This window comes from Hemitrygon akajei, chromosome 21 (assembly GCF_048418815.1).
Source record: "Hemitrygon akajei chromosome 21, sHemAka1.3, whole genome shotgun sequence".
NCBI lineage: Eukaryota > Metazoa > Chordata > Chondrichthyes > Myliobatiformes > Dasyatidae > Hemitrygon > Hemitrygon akajei.
The window spans coordinates 18307918-18332734 of NC_133144.1; the positions used below are offsets into that span (position 1 = coordinate 18307918).

At 40.0% G+C, this 24817-nt stretch overlaps 1 protein-coding gene across 2 annotated transcripts in view; it reads right to left on the reverse strand.

Moving 5' to 3' along the window:
- slc12a1 (solute carrier family 12 member 1) overlaps positions 1 to 24817 on the reverse strand; it is a 150801-nt gene that overhangs the window by 44939 nt on the left and 81045 nt on the right. For both annotated transcript variants that reach the window (XM_073024915.1, XM_073024914.1), the window contains exons 13-18: positions 23744 to 23845; positions 23355 to 23510; positions 20343 to 20442; positions 15016 to 15127; positions 12100 to 12240; positions 10805 to 10911 (exon numbers count right to left, since the gene is read on the reverse strand). In XM_073024915.1, the coding sequence (XP_072881016.1) occupies positions 10805 to 10911; positions 12100 to 12240; positions 15016 to 15127; positions 20343 to 20442; positions 23355 to 23510; positions 23744 to 23845 (718 nt within the window). The remainder of the gene's footprint in view (positions 1 to 10804; positions 10912 to 12099; positions 12241 to 15015; positions 15128 to 20342; positions 20443 to 23354; positions 23511 to 23743; positions 23846 to 24817) is intronic.

A 24817-nucleotide genomic window follows, 5' to 3' on the forward strand; every position in this document is an offset into this window, starting at 1 on the left:
AGTTAATTCAAATTGAATTAGACACTAGCTAGGCTGTTTCAGTCATGCCACAAAGAGTATGAACACTATTTTAAACATACTGAACTGAAGCCTGCAGATATCCAACTCAGAACTTAATACTTGAGAAAAGATAACCCCTGTGTGAATGACCTTCATAACAATGAAATACAACAACCAACAAGCCATGCAACAAACAAAATGCTGGATGAACTCAGCAGGCCAGGCAGCATCAATGGAGAAGAGTAAACAGTCAATGTTTTGGGCCAAAACCCTTCATCAGGACTAGAAAAAAAAGATGAGAAGTCAAAGCCACATCGGGCTTGTATGTGTCAAACAAAAAAAGGAGGGTCAGTATAGTGGGGTTCTGATTGGCTGAGACCTACAACTTGATTGAAATTTTCAGTAAGATGGTGGCACACTCAGACACAGGAGCCTCTCAGGGGCCAACCAAAAGTGTTTCTGTCTTTTTAAAAACATTTTTTACGATCCCAAGGAAATGCTAGATTCCAAGAACTTCAGGTACTGCAGGTCTACCCCATCAGTAAGCTGCTTGTTGGCGGAGGAGCCGGACTTGGTGCAGACCGTGATGCTGCTGTCTGTTACAGGAAGGCATCAGAATTGGTGCATGAAGGCGACATGCAGTGTAACCTCAGGTGATTGTCTTAGACATTTTGTCTTGCAATTGCAAGACCCTGTTAGACATTGATAATGGAAGATACTGTGGCCTGTTTCCCTTGTTTGGTGGTGCGACAGATGTCAGAGGCCTCAGTTGTAGTGAAGAGTAGGCCTCAAGCTGCAGTGCAGCAGAGGAGACGCCAGAGGCAGTGGAATGCACTTGGTTGGGGACTGGCCACTCCCGTTGGTGCTGCTCTCCAGTGTTTGATTGGTGGAATGAGAGGCTGGATTGTGTGTGTGTTTGTATGCAGACTGCTGGGAACTACACCATCAACTTGTGAGGCATGTCACTCGGAGACTTGGGCTATATATATTTTTTGCCTGACTGTATGTGTGCTCACTATCTTGAATGTGCTGTCTGCCTGTTGAGTTGTGTTGCACCTTGGGCCCAAAGGAATGTTGTTTCATCAGGCTGTATTCATGTATGGTTGAATGATAATTAAATTTGAATTTTAATTTGAAATCCATACACAATTTGCATGCCACATCCTTTCTAATAAAGTCAACTCACCCTTTGAGCTTATTACTGCAGATCAGGAAGAAATGACAATTGACAGGGCAGTGTGAAGTGACTTTCAAAACAGGTAAAGGAAGTGGTGACATCATTCACTGGACTGACACATCATAATTCTTATCTTCCATTGAAGCCATGCCTTATGGTATCAGTGCAGTCATGTCACAGGTTATGAGTAATGGAAGTGAATGTCCCACAGCCTCTGCATCATATTCCCAGATTGTCAAAGAAGTCTTGAGTCTGGCTCAGGGTGCAAAACATTTCAACCAGTACGTATGGGAGAGAGTTCACCCTCATTACTGATCACCAACCACAGGTGGCTGTCCAACCTACAGCAGCATGAATGCAGAGATGGGCTCTGTTTCTTGGAGGACGCAATTACAAGACTGAATTCAAGAGGACAACTAATCATAGAAATGCTGATGGATTATTCCTTTTACCCTTGGAAAAGGAAATACCTGAAAAATTTACAATAAAAGACACTCCTCTGAACATATTCTCCCTAACACAAATTAAAAGTCTCAATATTACGGCAGTGATGATCTAAAGGGAAACCAGAAAAGACCCCACAGTCTTAGGTCTACATGGCAACCCAAAATAGCTAGAATGTACAACAGAAATTCCAGTTCCCCATTTTTACCAGCACTGGGATGAACTTACCCTTGACGGAGGTTGCTTGATGTGGGGATTGAGAATTGTTGTGCCATCTAAGCCGAGAGCTGAAGTGGTGGAGGAGCTACCTGCCGGTCATCTAGGTGTGGTTAAAATGAAAGCACTGGCTCGAAGTTTTGTCTGGTGTCCTGGAATAGATCAGCAGATCGAGCAGCTTGTCATGCATCCTGTGGATTGCAAACACAGCGCCTCTCAATCACTGGAAAAGGCCTGCATTGTCCTGGCTGAGGATTCATGTAGGTTTTGCCAGACCATTCATGGGCACAAATTTTTTGGTAGTAGTGGATGCAAAGTGGCCAGAAATGTTCCCAATATCCTCCACTACAGCCTTGCACACTGCTGATCTGTTGAGAAGCTTCTTCTCAACGACTGACGTTCCAGAGCATAGTCAGTTACAATGGACCACAGTTTGATGCGGAACAATTTCAGTTATTCCTAAAAAGAAATGATGCAAGACATATTACATCTGCACCATACCACCCAGCTACAAATGGCTTGGCAAAAAGGTCTATCCGGAGTCTAAAGAACATACTGTGTTCTTTATAAAGTCAGAATACACTACACTGGCACTGAATCAGATGCTCGCCTATTTCCTCCTTGCATATCGCAATGCAGCACACTCCACAGCCAATAACTCAGCTGTACTGTTCTTAGGTTGTCCCCTGCGCTTATGATTGGACTTCCTCAAACTGAATCTTAAAGGAGTATGTAGGACAAACAGCTGAGACAAACCGAGGGCTCCTCAAACAAGAAGGTTTGATGCTTCACTCCTGGACAATCAGTCATAGTGCAGGACTACAGAGATGATCATGAGTGGTTACTCAGAAAGATTTAGGACAGGGCTAGACCACTCTCCTACACAGTGGAGATTGCATCTGATATCATCTGTTGAGAGCAGTCAACTGTTGGAGAAGAAAGATGTTCACAGCTGTCAGAACCACCCGTCTCAGAGTCAACCCCTACAGCCATCGCAGAGGAGACCCCAGAACCTGAGATTGCTTCACAGCCATAAGTCTCACCTGCCAAGCAAAGTGATCCCCCTTGTCAGGAAAGAAGTTATCCCACAAGAGTAAGAAATCCTCCACAGTGATTAAATCTTTAGGCCTGAATGGGACTCTGTTACAAATGTCTATATAGTTGAATTATATAGTATACTGTGGATTGGACAGCGGAGCAGAGCAGAGCTTGAAAAACCCAATCTCCATAAAGGAAAGGTACCATCTAGTGGAACAGTGATCATAGGAATGGTCTGTCAGAGTGGCAAGACTTTGGCTCAATAGGCTTCGGCAAGGCAAGAAGATAAATTTACTTCTTATTTCTTTTTCTTATTTAACACTTGAAAGGACAGGAGGTACATCTGCAGGACCAGTATTCTGTTCTGGGTGTCAGATGTGGGATTTCCAGGAGACTTCCAGCCTCCCCAGTGGCTACATCTGCACCAGGTGCGTCATGATGCAGCTCCTTAGAGACCGTGTTAGGGAAAGTGAGGGGTTGATAGGCAAGAGTTACAGGGAGATAACTACCCAAAGGCTACAGGAGACAGATAAATGGGTGACTGTCAAGAGAAGGAAGGAAAAACATCAGACAATGGAGAGCACCCGTGGCTGTCCCCCTCAACAATAATTACTTCATTTTGAATACTGTTAAGGGGGGGTGGACCTACGTGGGGGAAGCAACAGCGACTGTGCTCTGACAGCCAGTCTGCTCCTGTGGCTCAGAAGGGTAGGGAATTGAAGATGGCAGTAGTAATAGGGGACATTATGGTTAAGGGGACTCCGTAGTTATGGGGATCATAGGCAATTCTGTGGGCAAAAAAAAAAAAGAAAAACAAATGGTAGTCTGCCCTCCAGGTGCCAAGGTCTGTGATGTTTCTGAACACGTCCACAATATCCTGAAAAGGGAGGATGAGCAGCCAGAAGTCATGGTACATATTGGTACCAACAACATAGGCAGAGAAAGTGAGGGTATCCTAAAAATAGAATACAGGGAATTAGGAAGGAAGTTGAGAAGCAGAACCTCAAGGATAGTAATCTTGGGATTGCTGCCTGAGCCACACGAGAGTGAGGAGAGGAATAGAATGAGGATGCAGATAAATGTGTGGCTGAAAAATTGGAACAGGGGGCAGGGATTCAGATTTCAGGATAATTGGGACATCTTCTGGGGCAGGTGGGACCTGTACAAAAGGGAAGCGTTGCACTTGAATCTGAGGGGGACCAATATCCTTGGGGGCAGGTTTGCCAAAACTGTTGGGAGTGGTTTAAGTTAATATGACAGGGGGATGTGAACCAGTATGATAAGAGCTGAGGATAAGTCAGCAGATTTACAAGTAGATGATGGGTGTAACATGAATGTCAGGAAGGACAAGCCAATGACTCCTTTTTGACAGTCAAAAGAATTAAATTGTCCCACAGAGGCAAAACTCAAAAAGGGAGAAGAATGCAGGACTGAAGGTACTGTATTTAAATGCATGTGGTATTCTGAACAAGGTCAATGAACTTGTGGCACAATTAGGGATTGGTCCGTGTGACGTTGTGGGCATCACTGAGTCGTGGCTGAAAAAAAGCCATAGTTGGGAGCTTAATATCAAAGGATATATTTTGTATCAAAAGGGCAGGCAGGAAGGGATAGGTGGTGGTTTGGCTCTGTTGGTAAGAGATGGAATTACCCATCTTTAGAAAGAGGTGACATAGGTCAGAGAAAGTCAAATCTTTGTGGGTGGAGTTAGGAAACTGCAAGGGTAAAAAACATTATTGGAATCAGATATATGCTTTCAAATAGTATCCACGATGTGGGATTGAGCTTGCAGAGAGTTAGAAAGGGCATGTAATAAGGCTAATATCACAATTGTAATGGTGGACTTCAACCTGATTGTTCCCAATCCCCTTGCATATTGGTGTCGGATGGCAAAAGAGGGAATTTGTTGAATGCCTACGAGATGGCTTTTTAGAGCAGCTTGTGCTTTAGCCTACTTGGGCAAAGGCTATCTTAGATTGGGTGTGGTGTAATAATCCAGATTTTATTAGGGAGTTTAGGGTAAAGGAACCCTTAGAAGACAGTGATCATAATATGATTGAATTCATACTGCAATTTGAGAAGGAGAAGCATAAGTCAGATGTATTCACAATGGAATAAAGGGAATTACAGATACATGAGAGAGGCGCTTGTCCAGGTGGTTTGCAAGGGGCTACTGGCAGGGATGTTGGCAGAGTAGAGATGGCTGAAGTTTCTGAAGATAGGTCATAAGGCACAGGATAGATATGTCCCACAGAAAACGTTGTTCTCAAATAGCATTGGTAGACAACCGTGCTAACAAGGGAAGTTAAGAACTGCATAAAAGCCAAGGGAAGGACATAAAATGTACCACAAGTGACTAAGAAGTTGGATGATTGGGAAATTTTAAACAAAAGGCAACTAAAAAAAGCTATAAAAGAAAAGATGAAATATGAGGGCAAACTAGTCAATAATATAAAGCAGGATACCAAAAGTATTTTCAGTTATATAAAAAGTAAAAGGGTGGTGAGAGTTGATATTGGACCACTGGAAAATTATAGCAATGAGGTAGTAATGGGGGTGGGGGGGGAAACAAAGAAATGGTAGATAAAATTAATGGGTACTTTGCATCTGATAGAGGTCTGTGAGTGTTAGGGAGCAGGAATGAGTGCCATAGCTATTACAAAGGAAAAAGTGCTAGGGAAACTGAAAGGTCTTAAGGTTGACAAGTAGACAAGATGGACTACATCCTAGAGTTCTGACAGTTGTTGCTGAAGAGATAGCAGATACACTGGTTATAATCTTTCAAGAATCATTTGATTCAGGCATGCTTCCAGCGGACCAGAAAATTGCAAATGCCACTCTACTCTTTAAGGAGGGAGGAAGACAAAAGAAAAGAAATTATAGGCCAGTTAGCCTAGCCTCAGTGTTTGGAAAAATGTTGGTATCAATTATTAAGGATGAGGTTTCAGGGTACTTGGAGACTAATGATATAATAAGTTAAAGTCAGCATGCCTTTGTAAAGGGAAATCTTGCCTTGCCTGAGAAATCTGTAAAGAATTATTTGCGGAAGTAACAAGCAGGGTGGATGAAAGAGAGACAGTGCATGTCATTTACTTGGATTTTCAGAAGGCATTTGATAAAGTGCCAAACATGAGGCCGCTCAATAAAATAAAATCCATGGCATTATAAGAAAGATACTGGCATGGATACAGGAATGGCTGACAGGCAGGAGACAACGAGTGAGAATAAAGGAATCCTTTTCTGGGTGGCTGCCAGTGACTAAGCATTGGGACTGCTACTTTTCACTTTGTCAGTGATTTAGATAATGGGATTGATGGCAGATGATATGAAGGTAGGTGAAGAGGTAGGCAGTGCTGAGGAAGCAATGCGATTGCAGAAGGACTTGGACAAATTGGAAAAATGGGCAAAAAAGTGGTAGATACAATATAATGTTGGACAATGTATGATAATGCATTTTGGTAAAAGGAACAAAAGTAGTCTATTATCTAAATGGGAAAAAAAAAATCAAACATCAGAGGTGCAAAGGGACTTCAGAGACCTTGTGCAAGACTCCCAGATTGAGTCTGAGGTAAAGAAGGCAAATGCAATGTTGGCATTAATTTCACTAGTCAGGCCACACTTGGAGTATTGTCAACAGTTTTGGGCCCCATATCTCAGAACGTATGTGTTGTCATTGGAGATAGTCCAGAGGAGGTTCATGAGGATGATTCCAGGATTAAAGGGGTTAACATATGAGGAGCTTTTGGCAGCTTTGTGCCTGTACTCACTGGAATTTAGAAGACTGCAGGGGGATCTCATTAAAACCTACCAAAAGTTGAATTGACTAGATAGGGTGGACGTGGAGAGAATGTTTCCTATGGTGGAGGTGTACAAAACTGGAGGGCACAGCCTTAAAATTGAGGGTTGACCCTTTAGAATAGAGATAAGGAGGGATTCTTTTTAGCCAGAGAGTAGTGAATCTGTGGAATGCTTTGCCACAGACAGCTGTGGTAGCCAAGACTGTGGGTATACTTAAAGCAAAAATTGATAGTTTATGGCGAGAAGGCAAGTGTATGGGGTTGAGTGGGATACAGGATCAGCCATGATGGAATGGCGGAGCAGACTTGATGAGCTGAATGGTTAATTCTGCTTCTCTCTCATGGTCTATATAGTTGATGCATTTTCTATTGAGTTGGTGCTTATAGCTAAGCAGGGAAGAGTGTTTTGTATTAATATCCAAGTAAAATTGGAATAATATTGTAAATATATTGTTTGAGTAAGCATTCATAGTTTATTTAAATAATGTGTTATATGTAAAAATACCTGCATTGTATAATTCATGATGCCACCATGTGATACATGTGCGCCTTGCTTAAAGTGAACACGAAGTTGGACTCACATTTTGGACTCCTGTGTCTTCCTTTAGATTAATGTTTTGGAGTTACAAATCATTAACAGAGGGAATGAAGGACAAGATAGGTGGTGATAGATGAAGCCAGGTGGTGGGGGAGGAGTTGAAGTAAGAAGTTGGGAGGTGTTATATGGAAAAGACAAAGAGCTGGAGAAAAAGGAATCTCATACCAGAGGAGAGTGGACCATGGCAGAATGGAAAGGAGCAGGGGCGCCAGGGACAGGTGATAAGCTAGTGAGGAGAAGAGGCAAGAGACCTGATTGCGGAACAGAAGAGGGAAAGGAAAAAGAATTAACAGAAGGTTGGTAAGCTGATGGAGAAGATCCTGAGAGGCCGGATTTATGAACATTTGGAGAGGCATAATATGATTAGGAATAGTCATCATGGCTTTGTCAAAGGTAGGTCATGCCTTATGAGCTTGATTGAATTTTTTGAGGATGTGACTAAGCACATTGATGAAGGTAAAGCCGTAGATGTAGTGAATATGGATTTGATAAGGTACCCCAAGCAAGACTTATTGAGAAAGTAAGGAGGCATGGGATCCAAGGGGACATTGCTTTGTGGATCCAGAACTCGCTTGCCCACAGAAGGCAAAGAGTGGTTGTAGATGGGTCATATTCTGCATGGAGGTCAGTGACCAGTGGCGTGCCTCAGTGATCTGTTCTGGGACCCTTACTTTTTGTGATTTTTATAAATGACTTGGATGAGGAAGTGGAGGGATGGGTTAGTAATCCTGCTGATGACACAAAGGCTGGGGGTGTTGTGGATAGTGTGGAGGGCTGTCAGAGGTTACAGCGGGACATTGATAGGATGCAAATCTGGGCTGATAAGTGGCAGATGGAGTTCAACCCAGATAAGCCTGAGGTGGTTCATTTTGGTAGGTCAAATATGATGGCAGAATATAGTATTAATGGTAAGACTGTTGGCAATGTGGTGGATCAGAGGGATATTGGGGGTCCAAGTCCATAAGACACTCGAAGCTGCTATGCAGATTGACTCTGTAGTTAAGAAGGCATACTGTGCATTGGCCTCTATCAACCGTGGGATTGAATTTAAGAGCCGAGAGGTAATATTACAGCTATATAGGACCCTGGTCAGACCCCACTTGGAGTACTGTGCTCAATTCTGGTCGCCTCACTACAGGAAGGACGTGGAAACCATAGAAAGGGTGTAGAGGAGATTTACAAGGACGTTGCCTGGATTGGGGAGCATGCCTTATGAGAATAGATTTGAGCGAACTCAGCCTTTTCTCCTTGGAGTGACGGAGGATGAGGGGTGACTTGATAGAGGTGTACAAGATAATGAGAGGCATTGATCGTGTGGATAGTCAGAGACTTTTCCCCAGGGCTGAAATGGCTAGCACGAGAGGGCATAGTTTTAAGGTGCTTGGAAGCAGGTACAGAGGAGATGTCGGGGGTAAGTTGTTTTTTTTTAAAAACAGAGAGTGGTGAGTGCGTGGAATGGGCTGCTGGCGGCGGTTTTTTAAGAGACTCCTGGATGGGTAAATGGAGCTTAGAAAAATAGAGGGCTATGGGTAAAGCCTAGGTAGTTCTAAGGTAGGGACATGTTCAGCACAGCTTTGTGGGCCGAAGGGCCTGTATTGTGCCGTAGGTGTTTTAAGTTTCTAAGGAGAAATTGATGTTCATGCCATCAGTTTGAAAGCTACCCACATGGAATATGAGGTGTTGAGTCTCCACCCTGAGAGTGGCCATTGATCAACACTGAAACAGGAATGGGGATAGGAAGTTAAATGATTGCTGTTATAAGTAAACCTTATACCAGTTTCATGCCTAGCCTGAAAATCTGGTAGAGATGTATGCAAGAATCATCAGTGAACTCATCGCTCTTCTCCGATAGTCTGAATGTCTTTTATGCTCAGTTTGATGCAAAAAATGATGTGCCGGCATGGAAGACCTCTCCCCCTCCTTCCCACCAAGCAGCAGGCGCTCTGTCTAGTCGCAGCAGATGTGCAGAGGACCCTAACCAGGGTCAACCCATGTAAACTGCAGGGCCTGATAATGTACCTGGACGGGTGCTGAGGTATTGGCAGACCAGCTAACTAAGGTTCTAACAAACATATTCAACATCTCTCTGGAGAGTCCACTGTCTCCTTAGGGTTCACGGCAGCCACCTTCAGCCCAGTGCCCAAGTGGGCGACAGTAATCTGCCTCAATGACTATATTCTTGACAGAAAGATCCCAGTCTGTCCAAGCTGGAAGAAACATCTCTAGTTCCATGAGGTTGAGCACCAGTGCTCCCCAGAGCTGTGTGCTCAGCCCGCTACTGCTCCTGACTGCACTGCTAGATCCAGTTCCAACCAATTCATCAAGGTCCTGATGACAATAGTGGTTGGCCTCATCAATAATGATGATGAGATGGCATACAGAGAAGAGGTAGAGTGGCTGGTAGAATGGTGAGAGCATGAGTCTCAATGTGGACAAGACCAAACGGATGATTCTGAACTTCAGGAAGGTCCAGGCTGACCACTCCTCAGTGCACATACACGGTTCCTCCATGGAGGAAGTTGGGAGCAGAAAGTTTCTGGGAGTACTGGTAATGGATAATCACACCTGGTCCCTCAAAAATCACCTTTTTGGTCAAGAAAGCATACCAGCATCTCTAACGTTGAGAAGATTGTGATGGGTTAGACTTCCTTCCCCCACTCGCCCCCCACTCCATTCTAACCAAGTTTTACAGGAGCACCTGACCAGCCTCGTCACTGTCTGGTACAGGAATTACAAGGCATCTGATCACAAGTCCCTACAAAGGATTACAAGGACCGCTGAGAAAATCACCAGGGTCTCTCTTCCACCCATTAGAGATATTTATCAGGAGTGCTGCATTCACAGGGACCTTAACATTGTCAATTATCGTTCCTATCCATCCAACAATCTCTTTGCAAACACCACCCCCCTCAACCATCAGCAGGAAGTACCATAGCATTCATACAAGCACTGTTGGAATGGGAAACAACTTCTTCCCACAGACAGGCCTTCAGACTACTGAACTCCCTGCCACACCCAGGTCATATCAGACATGAAGTGCCAGTAGCATAATACTTTATAACTTGTGTCATAAATGCATCTTATTTGAAACTTTATTTGTGATAATATTACTTTGTGTGTTATAAGTGTAAATTACATGTAGTGTGTTGTGCACCTGGTCTGGAGGAATGTTGTTTCATTTTGCAGTATACGTGTGTACAGTTGAATGACAATAAACGGAACTTGAAGACAAATAGAGTACATGAAAGAGCAATAAGTAACAGATGTAATGCATCTTCACATCTGACTGGCAGAAAACAATGAGAAAATATTTTCTTGATGAAGAAAGTGATACCAAATTCTATTTTCATTAATATACAACAAAAACAACAATGGAAATAGAAGAAAACTGAATTTGACAAATCTCTGAAGACATTTTGCTACAAGATATTTTTCTTGGCTCACATTATACCAAAGCATTACTGACATAATAAAGTCACTAACTCCAGATGCTACATTATATTAATTTTAATCAATAGATCAAAAACTACTTACTGCAAAATGCCAACGTAATTGTCAACATCTCGAAAATTAATAGTATGCCAGTCTCTCTTGTATCCAATCACAAGTGTGTTCGGCTTCATTCGACCCAGTCCAGAAGCCTGGTGTAATACAAGTTAAGCTATATCCTATTAAACAGTATTGGTAGTGTATTTTTCAGACAAACCATATTTCTCTCAGTTTCTTGGAATATTTTCCAATTACATTATACAAGAAAATTAGTATAACATTATAACTTAGATAAAATAAAGTCTTGGGAGACCTAATGCAGGATTCCCTCAAAGTTAACTTGCAGGTTGAGTCTATAGTAATGAAAGCATATGCCATGTTGTTACTCATTTTGAGAGGACTAGAATATAGAAGCAAGGACGTAATGCTGAGGCTTTATAAGGCATTGGTCAGATCATATCTGAATACTGTGAGCAGCTCTGGGACCATATCTAAGTAAGGATGTGCTGTCATTGGAGAGGATCCAGAGGTTTACAGAAGGATCACAGGGTTAACAAAAGGTTAACATACAAGTTGCATTTGATGGCTCTGGGCCTGTACTAATTGGAATTTTGAAGAATGTGGCATCACCTTATTGATACTTATCAAATATCAAAAGGCCTCGATAGAGTGAACATGGAGGGGATGCTTCCAATAGTCTAAGAGTCTAGGACCAGAGTACACAGCCTCAAAAGGACATCCCTTTAGAACAGAATTTCTTTAGCTAGACAGTGATGATCTATGAAATTCATTGTCACAGATGGGTGCGGAGGCCAAGTCATTTGGGTATATTTAAAGTAGATGTTGACAGGTTCTTGATTTTTAAGGACATCAAAGATTACAGGGAGAAGTCAGGAGAATGAGGTTGAGAGGGATAATAAATCAGCCATGATTGAATAGTGTAATAGACTCGATGGGCCTGATGGCCTAATTCTGCTATGTTTTATGGTCTAAAGACAGGAGGCTACTGTAAGCCTGACCATCTGTATAAACATGTTCAACAAAAGTGCCATGTATAAAATTTCATGTGAAACTTTCCGATTTTGCATTTGACAGCTAGAATAAAAATAATCTTGCTTCGTTCTAAATGTTAGCTTGGAAAAATATTGTCTATTTATACAGTAGAACATTTACCAACAGTATAAATTCCACAGATATTACATTTTAAAATATCTTTCATAATTAATTGAATATGAATCCACTCAAATAAATTCAAAAGCAAATCTGTGGTTTTAAGACTTGATCAGTATATTTAGTACCTCTGCACTATGGTAGTGGATTTGCTAATATAAAGCAATCACCTGAAGTAAGTACTTTACTCCATCTCGCAGATTTTCTCCAGCCACTGCTGCATAGAAGGCTTTCTTTTTGTTCTTTGATAACCATTGCTGGTATTTATCCATATTCATATTAATTTCACTGACTGACTGCTTCCGTGGACCCTAAGCATAGGATAACATGGATATGTTGAATGGTATTCTTTTGAACACATTTCTTAAACATCTGTAACTTTTATTTCATAAAATATACTGAAGCTTTCCCACCAATATTTACCATGTACAAACTTATTTCAGGGAAACATTTAACTTACCATTTTCCTTCATTTTCTTTTTTCTACCACCCACATAACTGCAATGCTCTATCTAGAGTTCTAATGAAATGCTATTTACCTGAAATGTCATCTCATTTTCTTTCCATCACACACAAAATGCTGGGAGAACTCAGCAACTCAAGCAGCCTCAATGGAGGCACCTTCATAGGCACCTACTCATCTGCTGAATTCCACCAGCACTTTGTGTATTACTTAAGACTTTCAGCATCTGCAACATACACTGATGCCACTCGATTTATGAGTGATCACAACATTTTCTGTTTTTGCTCCATCTAGTGGATAAACATGAGCAAATGAATCCCCAAGCATCAGAGTTCAAAAAATACTAACGCAATTAGTTCACCCTATGACTTTCAGAAAATTCGGTTTCACTGTTAATATCATTCAGGAATGGAATTTTAACCATTTTTTCACCATGCTAATCAAGGAATGTATACAAAAGCTGTGAATGCCCAATGACAAGACCAGGGAATAAACTGTTGTTTCAAGTCATATTGCCATCTGTAAACATTAACACATCTTTATCCTGTACAAATGTTTCAACATTTGACAATCTTGTTGATAGTTAAAAAGGTAAACCTGACATTACCATTAACTAATGTTTATAATTTTTACAAAACACATCCATTCTGAACAAAATTTAATCTCGTCCAAAACAGTTAACTAAATAAAACTTGAAAACTGCAAAGGATAATCACAACACAAAGAGGAAGGGTAAATAGACCACATTTTGTCCATTTTCAGCTAAAGTCCTCTTTTCAGATTCTGCTGTATATGAAGCAATCTAGGCTAAGACCTAACTTATTTAACACTGTACTGAAACTCAAAGCAAGACAAAGCAACCCAAATGAAAATTAAATCTGAAATGAATATAAAATGTAAATACACAGCATCAATGGAAACTTAATATTTCATGTCTGAGAGCCTTTGAATGAATGTCAGGCAAAGGGAAGCAATGTGTAAACTAGGACATATGGAAGTACAACTTGCATTTTTAATAAATGCAAGGTGTCTATGCGATCAATTATTTTTCCCATCTCATCCAATCACAAATGCTAAATCTTTTAGCTGCTTTGTTCTATTTTAATAAATATGTAAATAATTACACTTTTACTATGACCAACACATCTAAAATCAAACCTCACATCCTCTTGTCCAAACTAAACATCCATCTGAGTTGTTAAATGACAGGACTGCAAAAACATTACTTTGAGAGAGTAAAGAAAAGATTTACGAGGAAGTTGCCAAGGATGGAAAATTTTGGCTATGGGCAGAGAATGGATAAGTTGAGTTGGATTTCTTTAGCTCAGAGACAGGTGAGGGGAGATTTGTGCTGTATTTAATTAAATAAGCTAGATATAGTAAAGCCAGAGGGACTGAAATGAAAGCAAGAATCATTGCACTTGGTAGAGAAATCAGAGAGGAGACATAGCAAACTAAGAAAGTCATGCTGCGGCTCTGGAACTCTATGCCCAAGAGAGTAGCAGAAACATTTTAAAAAGTACTTGGATGTCCACTTGACAAACCATAATCTGAAGATGAAACTAGGTGCTGGAAGGTGCAATTAGGTGGTTCATTTTTCTATTGATGCAGACATAATGGGCTGGATGCCCTCTAGTGTTCTAAGATTTCAATGTTTTTATGATTTTCTATGATCTATTAGCATTCAAAGAAAATGGTCTATCAATGTAAGAGACTGATGCACCATCAATAACTCTTGGAGACGTGAGGCAAGATATAGGCTTTTATTGGCTGGAAGAAAGAACAAGCAGCAATTGACCACCACACTGCACCCTGGAGATTGAGGCCGGGGCGGTGTCCCCAATCACCTTTATACCGGGGTCCGAGGGAGGAGCCACGGTCAGTGGGAGGAGCCACAGGAGCAGTCAGCGGGGGGTGTGTGTCCAGACAGGTATATGCAGTTCACCACAGAGACTGAGACAGGTTCTGTAAGTGTCAACACAGATTACAAAAGGTAGAGAGACAGCTGTTAAATGCAACATCCAAAGTAGCCAATCTGCAAAGCTTTAAATCTAAAAACTTGCTACCTATGGATCAATTCTACTTGGTTATTTCTGCCTCTTGAAATTTAGCAATACTGTAGCTGCAGTTTTTTTTAAAAGAAAAGGAATCTTTATCATTCAACAGAAATAACAGACATTATTTTGCAATTTTTGAACATGAAGTAGGATACTGGAAACTGAAAGGTGGCATGGGTTTCACACACAAATCTCATCTGTGGATAATGACCTGGATTGCCCCTGTTTGAGGGTCTATGAACTTGACACAAACTCCATTGAAACCAGCCATCATCCCATTCTATATTCTTTCTTGCTACAAACAAGTCAACACACACTGTATTCACCAGCACCTGGCCCAAAGCATTAGTGCTCATCTTGGATGAGTGTTAATTTTAGAAGTTACAATCAAAGAGTCAAACTCAAGAGTTTTGTGTTATTACATGTACACTAAAGTTTCAGTTGAACAAGACTATAAGGGGACATCAGATATTTCTTCTAAACTGTTGTCATTATATGAACACTTACCACATTTGTACATTTTAAAAATGAAATGAATGGCAAGAGAAATCAGTAATAGTGATTACCATGTATACTTGACTACAGATGCACAAACTGAAATTTTTTGTGAAAGAAAGAGTTAAATCCAACAAAGCTGGTCTGGACATGGGTGATCCTGTCAATACAATGCACTGTGGCCTATGCAGGGGGAGCAAGGGAGGAAAGAGAAAAAAAAGAGTAAAAATTTAGTAAAGTCATCCACCAGATTTTAAAAATGATTCCTTAAAATAAAATTCATGTACAGAACAAATAAATGCTATAATAGGAGGCTGATAAATTCTATAATTCTATATTAAGATAGTTGGCTGCTAAAATGAGGAGGGCTAACTTCTGTATCCATAATCACCCTGTAATCTCCTGCAGTAATGAACTGGAGTTCATACAGAGAGCAAAGCTTCTAATAGAATTGGCAGTCCATCAAGCTCACATTTCAGGTGCACTGCTTCTGCTCATCTTTAGAATGGCAGTTTAAAACAAATTGTCTCCATTAACACTACATAAAGTGTCAAGTGTTCTTGGTCTCAACTTTGCAGTATTGTATTTCTTCAGCAGATCTGACTGTTACTGCATTGACTGACAGTTCATTTTAATTTGTTCTAACTGGTAATTCAGCCTTGCCTACCATGAGTATTTTTTTGATTGGAAAGAAATGAACAGCCTGTCAATTCATTTTTTGTTTAAATTAACTCAGTGGCAGTGTAATTGTTTACCAACTCAGATCAAATTCAATAATCACAATGCAAATAGAGTTAATTTACTATATTGGCAATGTGATGCATTACATAGTAGACTAAATCTTAGTTTGCAAGTTGCAGATGCTCATTAGCCTCTCTTCAAAGAAATGGGTAGCATTATTGATGTTAATCACTAATTTGAGCAGTGCTTTTTTTGTTTTTGCAGGTGAAACTTTTTTCTTATATGGTAAATTACAATACACAGCTGGGAGACTGAGAAAATTTAACTACCATAACCTGGTTATTAACTTTTCTTACACAGTAAGGACAGATTAGTTATTACAGTGGGCTTAACTTCTGGATCCCACTGCATAGCATTGAATAAGAATAGGACTGGAGTCTCTGGGACATTGCTTTCTTCTTCTGTCCATCAGAAAACCTGTTTAGAGAGGTCAGTATTAATTGGAAGAAGGTAAAAGGTAGCTTAGAAAAATAAGACTATGTGAATGTTTGGACTTTTCTAAAACCTCTTGCTTCGTTTATCCCCAGCCTCTGCCACACTTACCAACCTTGCACCTACACAATAATGACACACTCACCTAGATAAACATACAAATTATTTCTGTTTTGCAACTGATTTACTTGTTTTGACGATGATACAAAATTTGCCTCCTTCATGACACATAAAATAATCCGGGGCCCTTCTGGAACATTTAATCCAGAAGTGGGAAACTGTGCTGAAAACACCACAGCAACAACAGTAGAAGTATTACGCAAGTATGCTTTTGGAATTAATTCAAAGAGTGAGGGAAATTTCACCTGTGGATCTTTAATCAAACCAATACTATACAGTGGTGTTTACAAAGGACAGTTTGTTCAAAAAGATTTTGCAACTTGATAATCTATCTTAGATGGTCTAAAAAAAAGGAATGGTATTACATGGTCTTCCTGAAAGGGTTTGCACTTTGCTAGCTCTATGTATTGCCTTACCTGCTAATAAATCTTTTAGCTTGCTTTGTTTTGTCTATTACTGGAGTATTTATCAGTTTTCAAAGTAGGTTTGATGGAAATGATTCTTTTTTTTGAATGTGATTATTAATGTGATGGACTATAATTAACTGCATCTCTCAAGTCTTAAAGCTAGTACTATCCTGACCATCACGTGTGCAAGGCTGCAGAGTTCAGCTGAGAGCAGACTGCCTGCACGCTGAAGTTGCCAGTATTGCTTTTAACACAAATGAAAACTGGGGAAAGGCAAAACCATAACAGGAATGCTATTTACGTTTAATAAATATACTCTAAGTTAGAAATATTAAAAACTACAGAGGAACTTGGAACCTAGGATATTACACAAGTTCAGAATCAGGTTTAATTATTATTGGCATATGTTGTGAAATTTGTTGTTTGCAGCAGCAGTACATTGCAATATCTAATAACTACAAATTATATATGTACTATTTCTAAGCCTCTACCTCCCTATAGCTACATCTATATTAGCCATATAGATGTATTTATATTAGCAAGCTAGATACAGATATAGATCTATTAAATAAGCAGTGCATAAAGAATAAGAGTAAAGAAAAAAATACTGAGGTTGTATTCACGTATTCATTGTGCATTCAGAATTCTGATGTTGGAGGGGAAGAAGGTATTCCAGAAACACTGTAAAGTCATTCACTCACTCCTGTTCCTCCCTCCTTAATGATAGCAATGAAAATAAGGCATGTTCTGGGTGACAGGGGTCCTTAATGATGAATGTCACCTTTTTGAGGCATCGCCTTTTGAAGGTGTCCTGAATGCTGAGGAGACTAGTGCCCATGATGAAGCCGTTTGTGTTTACAACTTTCTGCAGCTTTTTCCAATCCTGTGAAATAGCTCCTCCAAACCAGACAGTAATGCAACCAGTTAGGACACAAGGTAACAAGCTGCTCTATGCAGTGCTCTTCTGCATAATGTATAGAACCTTAATGCTACTATGTTCCTCACAATCAAGAAAAAAGCTGTTTTAATGGAAAAGGAGTAACTGGATTTACAACCAGATATGCTTATCAAGATGGACAAGAGACAATACCATTTACATCCTCACCCCCAACAAATTCCCCACCAGATTTAAAAGTTTACATTTCTATCATACTGGTAATTATCCAGCATCTCTTTACAGTTAGAAACAATATATCAACTAAAGCTTTCATTTTAGAGTTGATTAAGTTTAAAAAGACTTAATGCCCAATTACTGTAATTTGTCTCAAATCAATTGTATTACAACAGCTTCATTCTGAGATTACAAAGTTTTTCCATTTAGTTGGACAGTACGAACATGAAAGATATCATCAGCAAACAATTCTAGATTCATAGTAAGTCATCATAGCAGTAAGACATAAATCATTTTAAATGAATAACTCAGAAATATTAGTATGTCTGTATCATGTGTCATTAACACTGGCTGAATGAGAATTTTTATGATTTTGATAACCATATAACCATATAACAATCACAGCACGGAAACAGGCCATCTCGGCCCTCCTAGTCTGTGCCGAACTCTTAATCTCACCTAGTCCCACCTACCCACACTCAGCCCATAACCCTCCACTCCTTCACTCCTTTCCTGTCCATATACCTATCCAATTTTACCTTAAATGACACAACTGAACTGGCCTCTACTACTTCTACAGGAAGCTCATTCCACACAGCTATCACTCTCTGAGTAAAGAAATACCCCCTCGTGTTTCCCTTAAACTTTTGCCCCCTAACTCTCAAATCATGTCCTCTTGTTTGAATCTCCCCTACTCTCAATGGAAACAGCCTATTCACGTCAACTCTATCTATCCCTCTCAAAATTTTAAATACCTCGATCAAATCCCCCCTCAACCTTCTACGCTCCAATGAACAGAGACCTAACTTGTTCAACCTTTCTCTGTAACTTAAGTGCTGAAACCCAGGTAACATCCTAGTAAATCGTCTCTGCACTCTCTCTAATTTATTGATATCTTTCCTATAATTCGGTGACCAGAACTGTACACAATATTCCAAATTTGGCCTTACCAATGCCTTGTACAATTTTAGCATTACATCCCAACTTCTGTACTCAATGCTCTGATTTATAAAGGCCAGCGTTCCAAAAGCCTTCTTCACCACCCTATCTACATGAGACTCCACCTTCAGGGAACTATGCACTGTTATTCCTAGATCTCTCTGTTCCACTGCATTCCTCAATGCCCTACCATTTACCCTGTATGTTCTATTTGGATTATTCCTGCCAAAATGTAGAACCTCACACTTCTCAGCATTAAACTCCATCTGCCAACGTTCAGCCCATTCTTCTAACCGGCATAAATCTCCCTGCAAGCTTTGAAAACTCACCTCATTATCCACAACACCTCCTACCTTAGTATCATCGGCATACTTACTAATTCAATTTACCACCCCATCATCCAGATCATTTATGTATATTACAAACAACATTGGGCCCAAAACAGATCCCTAAGGCATCCCGCTAGTCACCGGCCTCCATCCCGATAAACAATTATCCACCACTACTCTCCGGCATCTCCCATCTAGCCACTGTTGAATCCATTTTATTACTCCAGCATTAATACCTAACGACTGAACCTTCTTAACTAACCTTCCATGTGGAACTTTGTCAAAGGCCTTGCTGAAGTCCATATAGACTACATCCACTGCCTTCATTATGTTCTCAGCTTTATAACCTTAATTTTTTGCCAATCACATTTACAATTAAAAAACTTACTTGACTATTAAATGTTACCTGCAAATCATTTACCAATGGTTGCAATCCATCATGTTACAGAAAACTGGCTGAAGTGATTTTTCAGACCTCGAAATTTTGCTGAAACAGTAGAAGTCTGATAATCTGCTGACCATTCAGAAGTCCTACTATACTGGCTTCTGGCTCACCAGATAACGTGTAATTTTCACTCAATAGGAACTCATTATGTTCCCCGTGCACTCACTGAAACCCAGGTACCCATGCTCCAAGACCATTTCCCAGTTCCCAACAACTCACCAGGGCTTGAGTTCTAACATCCCACAACCACTCAATGGAGCCTCCAATTCCTGCTCTTGCTTTCCATTCACCAGGGTCCTTAAAATTGCTTTCCCTCCCACACAGCAGGTCCACAATTCCTGAACTCTATTCCATTTACTGGTGCTTCATTTCCTGCACTCCACTGAAACTTACCTAGTTTTGCTTCCCATACTCTGTTGAAGCTTACCGAGTTATTGTGGGGAAAAAATGAATAAGGTGTGCCATAGATTCAATCAGTATTTGTCCTATAATCCAGAAAATATGCTGGCCAAGCACCAAAGTCTTGAGCATGTTGATAGAGTTTAAAGTAGATTTAAGTAACAGCTTAATCAAATTATCCCTTACCGATTTCTTAATCTGCTTTCAAAATTAATCAAGACTGTCATACCGAGGCTGTGGTCAAAATTCAACATCAGGAGTTTACTACATATTTTGATCTTTAGAAACCAGGATGGTAATAATTGTCAAATTTTAACTTCAAAATTTTCCCAATCTCCTTCTATAATCCTTAACTATCTTCCAAGCAGCTTGACATAACATTGGCTAGATTTAAAAAGGAACTAAGATTAGTTGGTACAGAATTCAAGGATCTGACATCTAGAAGTCAACCTTCATTATTATGCTCCTATCATACCTGAAGTTCTTAATATGATCATTCACCCCAGTCAGTGAAAGAGCATCTTGTAGCGCAGTGACATAAGACATGGCTTGTGCTGAAGAGCCCCAATTCACCTCTGTTAAAAATAATATTTTTAAACTCAGTACAATAATCATCTTTTGAAACCATCAGTCATCACTGATTAAACATTATCATCATGAATGTTCAAAGAAAAAGTTTCACCTATTGTACTAGATGAGGTTGGCAAGCTGCTTGCACTAAATTTGCATTTGCTCATTTTCATTCCTTCACAGGCTTAAACTCCATACCAAACATGGACAGAATATGTGAAATGTGTTCAGTTAAGTCTCCCAAGTCTTAGAGGGCCCTATTCTGGAGGGTGCAATACTGGACCTTTTCTTAGAAAAAGAGGAAGGTAAAGTAACTGTCAGGGAACAATTTAGCTCTAGCAATCATAATTATATTAGTTTTAAGAAAATGATTGGAAAAGATAGGTCAGGTACACGGGTTAGAGTCCTAACTGGAGAAGGGCTAACTTTGGGGAATTTGGCAGAATCAAGAAGAGGTCGATTGGGTGAGTCTGTTGAAGAGAAAATAAAGAATAGCAAGTGAGAAGCTTTTAAGAGTGTGATATCAAGACAGCAGGAAGGAGCAGCATGTTCTGGTTAGCTTGAAGGGTAAACTGGCAAGCTAAAAGGAAGCATACATTGTGTTTAGGAGATTGGGGAGACTAATGAATCCCTCCATGACTATAAGACTAGAAATACTTTTACAAGGAAAATCAAGAGGGCAAAGAGATGGTATGATATGGATCTGGACAAATAAGATTTAGAAGAATCCCAAGAGGTTCTATAGCTATATTAAAAGTAAAAGGGTGACTAGGGAGAGAGTAGGTCCTTTCAGAGATCAGCAGGGCTGCTTATGTCTTGGGCCACAGAAGATGGAAGAGATTTTTAATTAAATATTTATCCATTGTGTTTTACTGTGGAGAAAATCAGGGTTGTTCAGGAGAGAAGGGAATTAAAAGAAAATGACTTGGAAGACAATTATATTACCAGGGAGAAGGCACTTGCAGTTTGACAGCGTTTTAAGATGGATAAAAACCAGGCCCTGATCACATGCACCCTTGAAATTTTTGGGAGGCTAGAGGAGAAATCATGAAGGGCCCTTTTGGAGATAGTAGCTCCATCGTCAGTCATAAAGACTGGACAGAATTCAGGCATTTGTAAAGACAAGAATCTGATTCGGAGTCAGCCATAGCTTTGAGATTTTTGAGGAGGTAACCAAATAAACAAACCAGGATGAGAGTTGGGCAATGGATGTTGTCTATTTGGACTTTAGCAAGATCTTCGACAAGGTCCTGCATTGTAGACTGTTCTGGAAGTTTAGACTCCATGGAATCAAGTGCTAGCTAGGTGGATTTAAAATTGGCTTCGAAGTAGGAAGCAGAGAGTGGCAGAAGGCTGTTTTTCCAAATGGTAGCCAGTGATTAGTAGTGTGCTGCAGGGATCAGTGTTGGAACCCTTGTTATTTGTTATTTAGATAAATGATTTGGATGTGAATCCACAAGGCTTGATCGTTCAGTTTTCGGATGGCACAAAATTAAAACTTGCTGATAGTGAAGGTTATTGCAGATTACAGAGGGTTCTTGGTTAGTTAGGGAAGTGAGCTGAGTGGCAAATTGATTTCAATATAGGCAAGCGTAAGATGAAGCATTTTGAAAAACAGAATCAGTGTAGGACATACTATGAATGGTAGGGATCTAGGAAGTACAAGTGCATGTTCATTAAAAGTGGCATGACAGGTAGACATGGTGGTGAAAAGGGCATTTAACTGCTGACTTTCTATCAGAGCACTGAGTAAAGGATTTGAAGCATTATGTTGCTGTTGTACAAGTCACTGGTGAGACTGCATTTGGAATACTTTTACCCAGTCATTGGAAAGATGTGGTTAAACTGGAAAGTGTACAGAAAAGACTTACAAGGATGCTGTCAAGACTAGAGGGTCTGAGTTACAGGGAGAGCCTGGTCAGACCAGGTCTTTATTCCTCTGAGTGTAGGAGAATGAAGGGTGACCAATAAGGTGGATGGTAGCATTATTTTCTCCAGGCTAGGGTGTCCAGTAATAGGCGGCATACATTTAGGATGAGGGGAAATATTTAAAAGGGGCATAAGGTGAAAATATGAAATGAGCTGCACTTGGATAGGTACATATGGGGGGTGGGGGGTGCTGGGGCTTAGAGGGATATGGGCTGAACCTAGGAAATTGGCACTAGATGGGTGAGTACTGTGGTCATCACTGACTCTTTGAGCCGAAAGGCCTGTACTTGGTGCAATATTGCTCTACATCACTAAGAGTACTGAATTTATACAGGCACATGAATTAACAACTTCTAGTACAGCTTGTTCCAAAAGTTACTCCAATAAAATATGAATTTTGAGAATGATTGGCTTTATTTAGAAATATTGGGACTAAGAAATTTTGACATATTTTGTGCATAATAGAGCTGCACTGTTAAACCAGGCTCATTATGTTAATTGCCAAGTCTGCAACTTCCAAGCATACAATTTTCTTCTAGTTCCTTTAAATCTAACACAGCAGTATGGGTAGATGCCCACCAGGTGCAGGAGCCAGTGGCTTACAACATTTCTTTAAACCATAAGAGCTGCGGTAGTCACATTCCAAGAGGCAATTTCAATGATATTAAACAAAACAAAAAATGAACTTTACTGCATACCAGACTCTGTGCTCAGAGAACTAGAGCAGAGCAGAAGGGATGTGGCCCACAGACAACAGTAATTCATGGAAAAGTATTCATGCTTGTATTAAATCTTCTCAACAGGAAGACGAGGGCCATGTGCTACCAATATAATGCTACTGTCAGCACATACAAATAGTTCTAGCTGTTGAGTTCAAATTTGCTGGAAAATCAGTATTGGAACCAGAAAATTTATTTTTAATATATTTGTAAATGTACATCTAAGTCATTATATTCTGCACATTCAGAAGCAAGGAAAAAATTCTCACCTGGTTTGTTGTAAATAACATAAATATTAAGGAATAGCACAATTGCAACTGTGATTACAGCTGCCAACCAGTTGATGACGAACATGACTGCACAGCACAAAATAGTTCCAAGTAACGAGAACCACATGTTGTATAATCTAAAGGCAGGACGCCACCCTATTAAAACAATCAATTATGAGTTTACACTTTCATTTATACTGCAAAACATAATCTCAACAATTAGCTATGTAAATGTGTTCAAGATGCCAACTTATACTGAATGGCCAAATTCATATTTCATATCAGAATAGAGTACTTGAATGCTAAAATGATGCTGGAAATTCAAAACAATGAAAGTTTAGAGGTCCTGTAATTTATACTCAGTTCCAATCTATATGCAAGTTACTGACCTGGAGTTTTTGAATATGAAGCATGAAAACATGAGAAATTGATAAGTGCATACGAGGCCAAGAAAAAGTTTGAGATAACAGGTGCAATAGTATTCAGTTCAGCTAGAAAAAAAAAGAAAGTAACATTTTAGATTTCATCAAAATACATTTTAAATTTTTTTTTAAAAAAGCCACGAGAAATTCTGTAGATGCTGGAGAACTGAAGCAACACACACAAAATACTGGAGGAACTCAGCAGGTCAGACAGTATCCATGGAAATGAACAAACAGTTGATGTTTTGGACCGAAACCCTTCTTAGGACTGGAAAGGAATGGGAAGACACCAGAATAAAAAGGTGGGGAGAGGGGAAGAAGGGTAGCTAGAAGGTGATAGGTAAAATTCAAATACCTTTCCAATAATTAGCCATCACTTTATTTCAAAATTCCATGATTTTGAACTTTTACTGTCAAGAAGTTGCTTCTATAAGAATCTGTAATTTTGGGGTCCTTCCATATGCAAAAATAAAGTACACACTGAAGAAAAACAATCAGGTTCTCCACTTTGTGGTTGAGTTCTTATTAGAGTCAGAGTCACGTAGCATATAAATAGACCCTACTGCCTAACTAGCCCACGGCAACTAAATTGCCTACCTGAGCTAGTCCCATTTGCCTATGCATTCAGTCCATATCCCCTTAAGCCTTTTCCATTCACACATTTGTCCAAATGATTTGTTCTAAAAATGTTGTAACTTCACCCACTTCCTCTAGCAGCTTGTTCCACATACCACCCACTCCTCCACCTTCTGTGTGGAAAAAATTGCCCCTTAGGTCTCACCTTAAACCTATACTCTCTAGTTTTAGACTCCCCTTTCCTGGGAAAAAGACTGACTATTCACATTATCAATACCCTCAAGATTTTATATACCTCAGCCTCCTCCACTCCAAAGAAAAATGTCCTAGCCTATCCAGTTTTTGCTTAGAACTCAAGACTTCCAGTCTTAGCAACAACATTGTTAATTTTTCTGCACCCTTTCCACCAATGACAGCCTTCTATAGTTGATCAGAACAGCCAACAGTACTCCAAGTGCAGACTCA